Source organism: Petaurus breviceps, unplaced genomic scaffold (assembly GCF_028583685.1).
Source record: "Petaurus breviceps papuanus isolate PSGF00001 unplaced genomic scaffold, PetGlider_PUasm1.0 208, whole genome shotgun sequence".
NCBI lineage: Eukaryota > Metazoa > Chordata > Mammalia > Diprotodontia > Petauridae > Petaurus > Petaurus breviceps.
In genome coordinates, this window is record NW_027185852.1 from 432,334 (window position 1) to 444,793 (window position 12,460).

The 12,460-nt window shown below is 38.3% G+C and overlaps 1 protein-coding gene across 1 annotated transcript in view; it reads right to left on the reverse strand.

The window, feature by feature from the left end:
- LOC138165142 (serine/threonine-protein kinase TNNI3K) overlaps positions 1 to 12,460 on the reverse strand; it is a 369,986-nt gene that overhangs the window by 230,485 nt on the left and 127,041 nt on the right. The window contains exons 10-11 of the mRNA XM_069093295.1: positions 5,595 to 5,689; positions 5,077 to 5,226 (exon numbers count right to left, since the gene is read on the reverse strand). Coding sequence (XP_068949396.1) covers positions 5,077 to 5,226; positions 5,595 to 5,689 — 245 coding nt within the window. The remainder of the gene's footprint in view (positions 1 to 5,076; positions 5,227 to 5,594; positions 5,690 to 12,460) is intronic.

The following is a 12,460-nucleotide window of genomic DNA, read 5'->3' on the forward strand; positions in this document are numbered from 1 at the left end:
AAGGTGGACTAGCTATACCTGATTTTAATCTTTATTATAAAGCAACATCATTAAAACTACTTGGTCCTGGCTGAGGATTAAATTAGTGCATCAATGGAATAGATTGGGCACAGGAGACTCAGCAGTGAATGACTATAATAATCTACGATTTGATAAACCCAAAGACTCCAGTTTTTGGGATAAGAACTCACTATTTGGCAAAAACTGCTGGGAAAACTGGAATATAGTATGGCAGAAACTGGGCATAGACCATTATCTAACTCCATATACCAAAATCAAGTCTAAATGGGTGCATGATATAGGTATAAAGGCTGATACTGTAAGCAGTCTAGGAAAACAAGGAATAATTTACCTGTCAGATTTATAGAGAGGGTAAGCTTTTATTACCAAACAAGAATTAGAGAGCATTATAAAATGCAAAATGGATAATTTTAATTACATGAAACTGAAAAGCTTCTGTACAAACAAAGCCAATGTAACCAAGATTAAGAGGGAGGTGAAAAATTGGGAAAGGATTTTTACAACCAATGTCTCTAATAAAGGCCTCATCTTTAAAATATATAGAGAATTGAGTCAAATCTATAAGAATACAAGTCATTCCACAATTGATAAATGGTCAAAGCGTATAAACAGGTAGATTTTAGAGGAAGAAATTAAAGATATGAAAAAATGGTCTAAATCACTACTGATTAGAGAAATGCAAATCAAAACAACTCTGAGGTACCACATCTTACTAGTCAGGTTGGCTAAGATGACAAAACAGGGAAATGACAAATGCTGAAGAGGATATGGAAAAATTAGAACACTAATGCATTGCTGGTGGAGTTGTGAACTGACTCAACCATTCTGGAGAGCAATCTGGAACTATGCCCAAAGGGTTATAAATAATTTCATACCCTTTGACCCAGCAATACCACTCCTAGGGTTGTATCCCAAAGAGATCATAGAAGTGGGAGGAAGAACCATATGTACAAAAATATTTATAGCGCTCTTTTTTGGTGGCAAAGAATTGGAAATTAAGGGGGTGACCGTCAATTGGGGTATGGCTGAACAAGGTGTGGTATATGAATATAATGGAATACTATTGTGCTATAAGAAATGAGGAGCAGATGGACTTCCTATTTACCTGGAGAAGCTTCTATGAACTTATGCTGAGTGAGAAGATCAGAACCAGGAGAAATTTGTACACAATTACAGACACAACATATGTATGACAACTAACTTTGATAGACGGAACTCTTCTCAGCAATGCAGGGTTATAAGTAAACTCCAAAAGACTCATGATGGAGAAAGATGTCTACATTCAGAGAAAGAACTAGAAAGAACAGAGTTTGAATGCAGATTGAAGTAAGCTATTTGCTCTCTTTCTTTTTCTTGTTTGGTTTTGTTTCCTCTTTCCCATTGTTCATTCCATTCATTACAATCCTTCTTTATAGCCTAACTAATGTCTAATGTGAAAGTATTTGCAGATACTATACTTGATTTATGCCTCTATGGGGGGGAGGAATGTGCAAGAGAGGGGGATAAAATTTGAAACTCAAGGAATTGTGGAACTGAATCTTGTAAACTAAAAGTAAACAAACAAATTAATAGAGACCAAAAAAAATTCACAGGTATAATTAAATGCCATCTTTTATGTTAGCTGAATAAAGGTGACAAATATGGCACATGTTTCATGAGCCACTAGGTAAGTCCACTAAGCCAAGGGATTTAGTTCAAAAATGTTAGAAGATAACAGAATCATTCCTTATTTCACAAAATTAGCAAATGCACAAACTTTTCAGGATTCACCCCTAATCCGCTAAATACCAGGAAAGCCCTCCAGCACCACCTCCTCCATAAAGAATCTGGTGCAGCATTAGTTTTCAGACAGAACTCAAGATATCAGTGCTCTCTTTAAAAACAAAGCAAAAAAAATAGCTTTTTGACTGAAAATATCTCTGAAGACATTTAGTTAAGAGACAGAGCTGTGATAGTAATGGCAATTAAAGATTCCCCTGTATTGGCTTGGTTTTCAAATTGATTGTGTTAAAACCCAGAGTTTGTTAATCCCACCTGTGGGATGGGCTTGTTGATGTGAAAAGAAAGTCCTGAACTGGGAGGAGCTGGTGATGTAGATTTGGAGAGACACTAGAGAGAGGCGGAAGATCTTTTTGGAAGCAGCACCTCGTAGAGAGAGAGAGACTAAGAGAATTGCTGGTGGCCGCTTTGAATTGCCCTGGACATTTGAGACCTGCCCCCTGAGCTGCCAAGGACTGAGGAGACATGGCTGTTTTGCTGGTACTTTGTCTGTCTGTTTTGATGTTGTTTTGCCAGATTTGTCCACTGGTGAAAGACAATCCTTTTGTTGAAGAAGTCCTGGAACCTGGCATTTGGTTAAGAAGCCCTGAGACTGTCCTGCAGACAGAGTGAATACTGTCCACTGGTGAAGGACAGTGCTGTTGTTGCAGGGGTCTGGGAACCTTTCTGTTGGTTCGGAAGCCCTGAAGAAGGATTTTCTGTTTACAGAAATCCTGGGAGAGGGCTTTGCTAATGTGTTCAGGGGTTCTAGGACTGTTCTACAGACAGAGGATAAATTCATGAAGGGACTGGCAATGTATCTTATGGCCTTGCTAAGCCTTGTCTCCCCAGGAACTAAGATTGCTGAGAACTTGCCTTGTGTCAAGATGAAGAAAAGACCTCCATTTGGGTATTAAGTGCTATGTTTAAACTTGATGTAACTCTGGGGCAGATTGAATTGTGATCCAGGGGTGGGGAACTTTTGACCTTATTGTGCTCTGTGATTGACAAATGAAGGTACTTTACCTATGTTTGGAAACTAATCTCCATTTGAGAAGAGGGGTTTTGTGGTGGACTTAATTTAGGTATAGCCTAGGGGTGGAGAAGTATTTAGAACTGGGACTTTGTAATTGATTGAATGGTTGGAAGGTCCTGGGGTGGGGTAGTACTTGGAGATTATTTAATCACACTTAGTAAATGCTGTATTTTGAATGATGTCATGTTTTGATCTTCTCTGTTCTTGGTTTGTCACTGAATAAAATAGAGAGCCCCTATGCTGGTATTTTGAACCTGGGAAGTTGCCTTTGCTTGGCATTACATTACAAGAGCACAGTTCAAGGATCCCTTCCTATAGACAAGGTCTTCCTCAGTTGTCTATGCCTCTTCAAATGACTCAAACTTATTTCACACAGACATGCCATTTGTGTGTACGTGTACTATTGTGTGGCCTCCATTAGTACGAAAAGAAAACAATGTGAGCCCCTTGAGGGGAGGAGCTATTTCCTATTGGTTTTTGTACTTCCAGAGTTTAGTGCCATACCATGGATATAGTCAGCATTTAGAAATATCTCCAAGAGCTCTTGTATCATATAAGTAATGATCACTTTGTTTTTGATTTAGAGAAGAAACATAAGGTAGAGGAGAGAGCTATCCACATGGAGTCAGAGAGATTTCGAATCCTTCCCTAGGGAATTACTAGGGGTATAACCATGGAGAAGTCACTTGACCACTTGTACCTTAGTTTCCTTCTCTGTAAAATGTAAAATTTATTAATCCAATGTTCCTTTTAGCTCTGAAGCTAGGATCCCATGACATGCTGTCTCCTATTAACATGTAGCATAAGCTCCTCAAACAATTAAGTGATGGATAAGCTCCATACAAACACCGTAACATGAAAGATAGAGGGTTGGTCTTATAGTCTGAAGACCTGGGCTTGAGGACGGATTCCAAGGCTACTTATCTGTGTGACACTGACCTATGCCAGTCACTCATTTCCTATCTCTAAAACTCAGCGTCCTTTTCTATAGGATGTGGATAATAAAAGCTGCCCCGCATAATTTGACAAAAAGGCAAATTTATGCTGGCTGTCAGCTCAATCTTCCCAACAATTATAGCTCTATTGAAGTGGACTGAACAGTCCGAGGTGGTAATTGACTCCCCCTCATTGGAGGGCTTCAAATTGAACTGAATGATCATTCTTTGGGTATTTTTTGTGGGGATTCTTGTTCAGGTGTGAGTTAGATGGCGTCTGAGGGCACTTTCAACACACTCGGAAGGTCATGTAAAAAGCACTTTATCAACTTTAAAGTCTTAAATACAAGGGAGCTATTATAGCTGTACCAACAACAGTCAGCATGCCCTCATCACCTCCATCTTTCAAAAAAGAAACCAGTATTTGTTATCTTTCTAGCTGAAAAAAGATGTAGTGTGAGTCGTGTTTTGAACTGTTTGTGATTCCATGGGAACACTTTGTACTCTGCTGAGTTTCTGTTCAAAGACTTTAGGCAATGCCTAGTTGTCCCCACACTTTTTGCATTGTCCATCGAGTTACATTTTTGGGATCTTTTTCTATTTCTGTGTCCACATCTGCCTTCCTCTCCCACTCTGTAATGTCTGTTCCCTAACAGTATCTCTCATTCTCCAACTTCAATAGATCACCACCAGCTTTTAGTCCTCTCTCCTTTGCCAACACAGACTCACAGAGTTGGGGAGGAGTGTGAAGGCTGGCACATTCAATTTGTCTCTTAAAAACAAACCCCTTGATAACCCAGAGGATGAAATGTTCATCCATTCTTTGCTCAAATCGCTCCAATGGGGGAAAACTCCTTTTCTGCAAAGAGGCCTTTTCCACTTGGGCCTAGCATCATTTTTTCCTGCTCACATCATGCCTAAATTTGCCCTCTCTGCAGTATCTGTCTATTGCCCTCTGGGTCCCATCTGCCCCTCTAGCCCAGGTCTGCTCTCTGAAGCCTGGAAGAAAAAGCCAGGTATAATTTATCCATGTCCGGACACGGAGAATCTCACAGCCCCTATAAGTCCTTAACATCCCTCCCCCCACAAGATAATTGATTCTGATTTAAAAGCAGCCCTCATGAGTCCCTTCTGTCAGTTAAGGGCTGACTTCCCCAGTGACAGTCCACTTGACTCTGACTCCGATCCCCTGAGGCCCTGCTACAACTCTGTGAGAGGCTGTGGGAAAGTATAAGTGGTGGGAGCAAAGGAGCTAGTCAGGGCTTGCCATGATCTATGCATGTATTTCAAAACATCACTTTAAGAAACAGGAGGATTAAACTGTACCTTTTTCATAAGCCCACATCAAACAAGTCTGCTCATCTTTTTCGCCACTTGACCTGCTGGGATCACAAGCTACAAGATTCATATCAGCTCCATTATCCAGTAAGAACTGCACCAGGCGGATGTGTCCATGGTAGCAAGCGGAGTGCAATCCTACAGGGGTGGGGGTAGGGAGAGAAGAGCCAGAGAAGGAAACCTCAACCTCTGACTGCCACAAAGACAATTGCTGCCCTGTAATAGGATTGTAGCAAGAACTAGAAAGTGAGAATTGGTTTCTTTGATAAAGAATCCATCCTATTATGGGGCCAAAGCTACGGTGTCATAAGCAGACAGTGTTTTCTCTGACAACCAGTCTACTTCTTTGCTTTACTATAATTCCTAGATACGGACTGTAATTACTTCCCACTTGATTTGGCAGCTTTAGGAGAATCGAGGAAGGAAGACCTCCAGACTGGCTTGTTTTTCTGGGCTTGACAAGAGACACCAAACGGAAGTGACTTTCAATAATATTTCACTCTTACCGGTGTGTCCGTCTCTTCCTTGATGATTGATGCTTAGGATGTTTTGGTCAAGAAGAAATTTAACAAGCTCAATACTCTTGCCATAGGTACAAGCACTGTGAAAACACAAGACAAAGGGGATGAGTGTTATGGTTTGTTCAAGTGGAGGACCCCGAATGTTTGCAGATGTGGATAGGCTATATAGAATATAGCAGGGCTATCAGCAGTCTCCCTTTCTGGAAACTTACTCTGTGGCTCTATTAAAAATACCCTGAGATCACACTGCATGTTTCTGCCGTCATATCACAGAGCTGAATTCCCTTGTGACTACAGTTCGTTACAAATAAACTCTTAGTTTTTCCTCATATAGATTGTCTTCTAGCCCTGGACCCCACTTGGGCCTGTGTATTTTTTTTAAGTCTAGGACTTTATATTAATCCCTATCAAATTTCATCTTATTAAATTTGGCCCAATTTCTATCCTACTGGTAATGTTTTGAGTCCAGACTTTGTCATCTAACAGGTTCGATTTAGTATGTACATCATTAATGGATTCATCCCAACTACTGATAAAATGAAGGCCAGGCCATTAGGGCACGCCACTCACGAACTGCATGGCTGTATCAGCTGAGTAGTTTCACTGTTTGGGGATGGATGTTGAAAAGAGAAAGTTTTAATTTTAACATAAGGAAGAGCTTCCTAGCAATTGAGTCTTTCCAAAAATGGGATGATGCATCAGGAGCCAGGTATCAAGGCCAGAGAAGCACTTGCCAGGTGCACTGTGTGAGGGACCTTTCACCATGCAGGACTTGAGTTAGACACCTTCTGAAGTCCCTTAGAAAGCTAAGATTCTGCAATTCAGCATAAGAACTTCCAGCCAGATCCAAATCCACTCAGTTTTATGATCGTGTGATGTAATTCTTTCTTGTTCTGGGAACCATTTTTTGGCAGGGCCTTGTCAAAATAGGGTGAGTATGTTAAGGAGAGGACTAGAGATGATGCCAAAGAAGGATCATTTGAAGAAATTAGCGAAGTTTAACCAAGAGAAAAGAAAATTGATCTTGGATGGAGGGGGCACAATAACTGCTTTTCAATATTTGAGAACCATCACATGGAATCAATTGCTCAATAATCATTTATTTAGCACCTACAAACCACTCCAGTATCTTTCCCAAGAAAACCCCAGAGGGGTTATGAAGATTTGTACACAACAGAAAAACAACTAAATACCAAAAAATATGGACCAGACACTGTGCTAAGCATTTGGGGATATAAATAATGGCAAATGCAGTCCCTCTTCTCAGAGTTCACAGTTAGCATGCAGTAAGGATGGTGTATATGTAAAAAAGAAAGAAAGAAAGTACAAACAAGCTATATAAAAGATAAATTAGAAATAGTGAAAAGAGTGAGAGCATTAGTATTAAGAGGGACCAGGAAAGCCTTCTTGTAGAAGGTGGGAAGGAAATCAAGGAAGCCAGGAAAAAGGTGATGAAGAGAGAGAGACAGAGAGAGAGAGAGAGAGAGAGAGAGAGAGAGAGAGAGAGAGAGAGAGAGAGAGAGAGAGAGAGAGAGAGAGAGAGAGAGAGAGAGAGAGAAGTACAGGCATGAGAGGCACCTAGTGAAAGTGCCCAGAGCTGAAAAATGGTGTGTCTTGTGACAAGAACAAGAAGGCCAGTGTTACTGGATCACAGAGTATGTGGAAGTGAGCAAGCTATGAGAGGACTAGAAAGGTAGAATGAAGTCAGTTTACAAAGGGCTTTGAAAGTCAAACAGAAGATGCTATATCTGATACTTGAGACATCATGGAACCACTAGAGTTTTCAAATAGGAATGACTTAATTAAATCATTTTGATAGCTGACTGAAGGATGGACTGAAGTGGGGAGAAGCTTGAGGGAGGGAGATAAATCCTCAGGCTCTTCACCTGGTCCAGTTGGAAGTGGATGATGGCCTATGCCAGGGTAGGAGCAGTCTTAGAGGAGACAAGGGGATATATTTGAGAAATGTTGCAAAGATGAGATCAACAACACTTGGAGAGTGATTGAATACCAAGAGAGAGAGGGTATGAAGAGTGAAGGATGACCCCTATATTGTGAGGGTGACTGGGAGGATGGTAGCACCCTCAACAGTAATAGGGAAGCTAGGAGGAAGGAGGGTTTGGGGGGGAATATAATGAGTTCAGTTTTGGACAGGTAGAGTTCGAGATGTCCATGGGACACAAGGTTTGAGATGCCCAATAGGTGGGTGGTGATGCAAAAGAGGAGGGCAGGAGAGAGGTTAAGGTTGGATAAGTAGATCTGAGAATCATCAGCACAGAGATAACAATTGAATTCATGGGAGCTAATGAGATCACTGAGCAAAATAACCAAGAGGAAAAAGAAGGAGGGCCTAGGGCAGATGGATTAGACTTCTTTTTCTTGGCCCTAGGAGCAGTAAGTGCAAGTAACAAAGAAATCAGTCAAACTTAGAAGTTTGGAAAATTCCTAATAACTAGAGCCATCCCAAACTTGAATTGCTGGCATCCAGATGCTGTGTGTTGGTCACTCTTGACTGAAGCTTTTCAGAGTAAACCTGAGTGAAAGACTATGGTGCAAGGGTGTTTTAGAGGATGTCTATTAAGAGGTATGGACTAGATGAAACCTGAGATGCTTTAAACTGTGGGCTTCTCACAGTTCCATTAGATCATGAGCTTCTCAGAGGCAGAGCTGTCTTCTGCCTTTCTTCTACTACAGATTAATGTAGTGCCTGGCACCCAGCACATACACTAAATGCTTATTGCCGGACTAAAGGACTGCAGTTTTTTTTTTTTACCCATGAAACTAGGAGTGTGCACACTTGTTCATTAGCCATCTATTATAAAAAGAATAGCATGTGTGGCTGCTTTTCAAACAGGCAAAAGCTTATTGTGCCAGAGCTTCAGAAAAATCGTGTAAGATTTCTAGGATTTTCTTACCAAGTATTTCTTGGTAAACATACTCATATTCATGCCATTTTTTTCTAAGTGGTAAAAAAAATCATTGCAACATTGTTTTTTAACTTTTAACTTTTCACATACAGGATTTACCTGGATGTTTGAAGCAAAGAGGAAGATTGCAAGGAAGGTCCCTACAATTTCCAGCTATCCCCAATTATTCAAGCCTGATATCTTTCTCTGAATACATGCATACATTCTCCCATCAGTGAATATGGTCACAGAATTTTCATTAGGTAAGAATACTTAATATTTTCTTTCAAGGGACAAACAAGGTAGACTGTAGTCCTCCAATGCAGAGGTAATAAAGTAAGTGAGCCAGCATACTGCTGGTCATCTAGAAGATTGATAACTTTAATTAATCTAGGTAAATGAGAAAACTAAGGTACAAAAAGCAAAAGGCATTTTTTTCTAAGATAGTTTAAGGATGGAGAGGAACACTCTGGTCAAGAAGGAGCAAAAGCCCAGAGAGGCAGTATCACTTTTGGTTACAATGGTTCAGAGACCACAAAAACAGTGTCATTTATGGTCCCAAGGTAGCAGAGGCCCTAAGAAGCTATATTACTTCCAATCCCAAGGGATCAGAGGCCCTTCCTGAGTAAGGAACAGTGTTCAGACCAGGAGAGTAGTGACCACATCTCTTCTCAGAGCTCACCACCCTGGAAGCACCAAAAACTTCTAACACTCAGAACTAGAAAAGAGCAATGCAAAAAATCCTGAAGATTGAGGCAATATCCTTCCCAACACCAACACCAAGTCCCCAATCAGAAGCAAGGTCAAACATTAACATAAATTTAAAAATCAAGAAATAGGGTGGAAAAATGAGCAAACAGAAAAATAAATAAAATTAAAAACTGCTATGATGAAAGGGGAAAATCAGGACACAAATCCAAAAGAAGACAAAGAAATCAACACAGCTAAATCAAAGCATAAAAGAAAAAATGTGAACTGGACACACACAACAAGAATCCCTGGGAGAGCTAAAATGATTTTCAAAATCAAGTTAGAGTAGTAATAGAAAAATTAGGTAAAGAGAAAGGAAGAAAATTATGAAAAAAAAACCAATTACCAGATTGGCAAAAGAGTTGCAAAAAATATGAAGAAAATAATATTTTGAAAAACAGAATTGGCCAAGTGGGAGAAAAAATCACTGATGAATATAACTCCTTAAAAAGCAGAATCAGATAAATCGGGACAAGAGGTATGAAAGCTTACTGAAGAGAATAATTCCTTGAAAGTTAGAACTGGTCAGGTGGAAGTTAATGTCTCCATGAGACATAAAGAAACCACAAAACAAAGAAAAAAATGAAAAATCAGAAGAAAACGTGAAATATCTCATGGGAAAAAATAACTGACCTAGAAAATATATCGAAGAGAAATAGGTAAAGAATTATTGGACCACCTGAATGCCATTATAAAAGAAAGAATCTTGACATTATATTTTAAGAAATTAAAAAGGGGGGGGGTGGCCAGCTGGTGCAGTGAGTAGGAGCGCCAGCCCTAGAGTCAGGAGACCTGTGATTGGTTCTGGCCTCAGATGCTTAGCACCCACACAAAATAACTGGCCGTGTAACCTTGAGCAAGTTACTTAACCCCAAATGCTTGAAAAAAAAGAAATTTTTAAGGAAAATTGTCCTGATATCCTACAACCAGAGGGTAAATAGACATTAAAAGAATCTACCAATCACCAGCTGAAAGAGATTCCAAAATGAAAACTCTCAGGAATATATAGCCAAATTCCAAAGCTCCTAGGTCAAACAGAAAAATACTTCATGCAGTCATGATAAAAAAGAGATAAAGATAAATGGAGGAAAATAGGATGGAGGGAAATGCACAGTTAGTAATCATAAGTAAATATGAATGGTATGAATTCACCCATAAAACAGAAGTGGACAGCCAAATGTATTAGAAATAAAAATCCAACAATGTGTTGTATACAAGAAATGCACTTGAAGCAGAGAGACACAGAAACTTAAAATAAGGGGCTATCACAGAATCTTTTATGATTTAGTTGAAGTTTAAAAAGGACAGGAATAACAATCATGATTTCTGACAGAGCAAAAGCAAAAATAGAACTAATTAAAAAGGATAAACAGGGAAAATATATTTTTTTGCTTTTTGGAGGGGTGAAGGCAGGGCAATTGGGGTTAAGTGACTTGCCCAGAGGCACATGGCTAGTAAGTGTTAAGTGTATGAGGTCAGATTTGAACTCAGGTCCTCCCGACTCCAGGGCTGGTGCTGTATTCATTGTGCCACCTATCTACCCTGGAAACTATTTCTTGCTAAAATGAACCACAGACAATGAAGTAATATCAATAATAAACACATATGTACCAAATGGAATAGCATTCAAATTCTTAAAGGAAAACTTGAAAAAATTACAGGAGGAAATAGTAAAACTGTACAGGTGGGGAACCTCCACTTTCTCCTGTCAAAGCTAGATAAATGTAACCAAAAAGTAAATAAAAAAAGAAATCAAGGAAATGAATAAAATTTTGTAAAAGTTGCATATAATAGACCTCTGGATAAAATTTAAAGGGAAGAGAAAGAAACATCTTTTTCTCACCTGTACATGGAATCTTCACAAATAAATGACCATGTTTTAGGGTATAAAAGCCTCACAACCAAATATAGAAAAGAAAAAATATTGAATGCACATTTTCTAGACTATAATACAATAAAATTACATTTAAAAAGGGACATGGAAGTATAGATTAAAAATTAATTCAAAACTAAATAATCTGATTCTAAAGAATGAATGTGTCAAAGAAATCATAGAAACAATCAACAATTTCATTAAAAAATGGCAAAAGAGAACATTCAAAACTTTATGGGATGCAGCCAAAACAATACATAGGTGAAAATCTATACCTCTAAACATGTACATCAAAAAAAGAGAGGAACAGTAGATCAATGAAGTGGTCATACAACTAAAAAAAATCCTAGAAAAAAAGAACAAATTTTAAAACCCTAATTAATCACAAAAACAGAAATGGTGAAAATCAAAAGATTAATAAAAGTGAAAGTTAAAAAACCATGAACTAAGAAATAAAACTGGGAGCTGGTTTTATTTAAAAATCAATAAAATATATAAACCATTGATTAATTTGATAAAAAGACAGGAAGGAGAAAACCAAATTGCTGCTATCAAAAATACAAAGGGTGAATGCAGCACCAATGAAAATAAAATTAAAGCAATTTTAGGAGTTATTTTGCCCAAGTATATGACAGTAATACTGACAATCTAAGTGGAGTGAATGGATATTTACAAAAATATAAATTGCTTAGATTAAGAAAAGAGGAAAATAACCTCATCTTGGAAAAAGAATTTGAACAAACCATAAATGGGCTCCCTAAGAAAAATTTCCCAAGACCAGATGTTTTGCAAGTGAGTTCTACCAAACATTTAAGTAGCAATACCAAATAGTATATAAATTATTAAAAAAAAAACTAGGCTAAAAGTCCTACCAACTTCTTTTTATGACACAAATATGCTATTAATACATAAACCAGGAAGAGCAAAAAAGAGAGAAAGAAAACAATAAACCAATTTCCTTAATGAATATTGATACAAAAAATTTTAATAAAACATGAGCAAGGAGATTATAGCATTATATCACAAAGATCATACACTGTGACCAAGTAGAATTTATACCAGGAATGTAGGACTTGTTCAATATTAGGAAAATTATTAGCATAATTGACCATACTAATTATGAAAAACAGTAAAAATTACATGATTATCTCAATAGATGCAGAAAAAGCATTTGGTAAAATCTAACAGTCATTACTACTAAAAACACTAGAAAGCATAGCGGTAAATGGAACCTTTCTTCAAACAATAAAGTTGTTCCATCTATCTAAACCCACCAGTGAGCATTATCTGTAATAGGGATAAATTTTCCCCATAAGATCAGA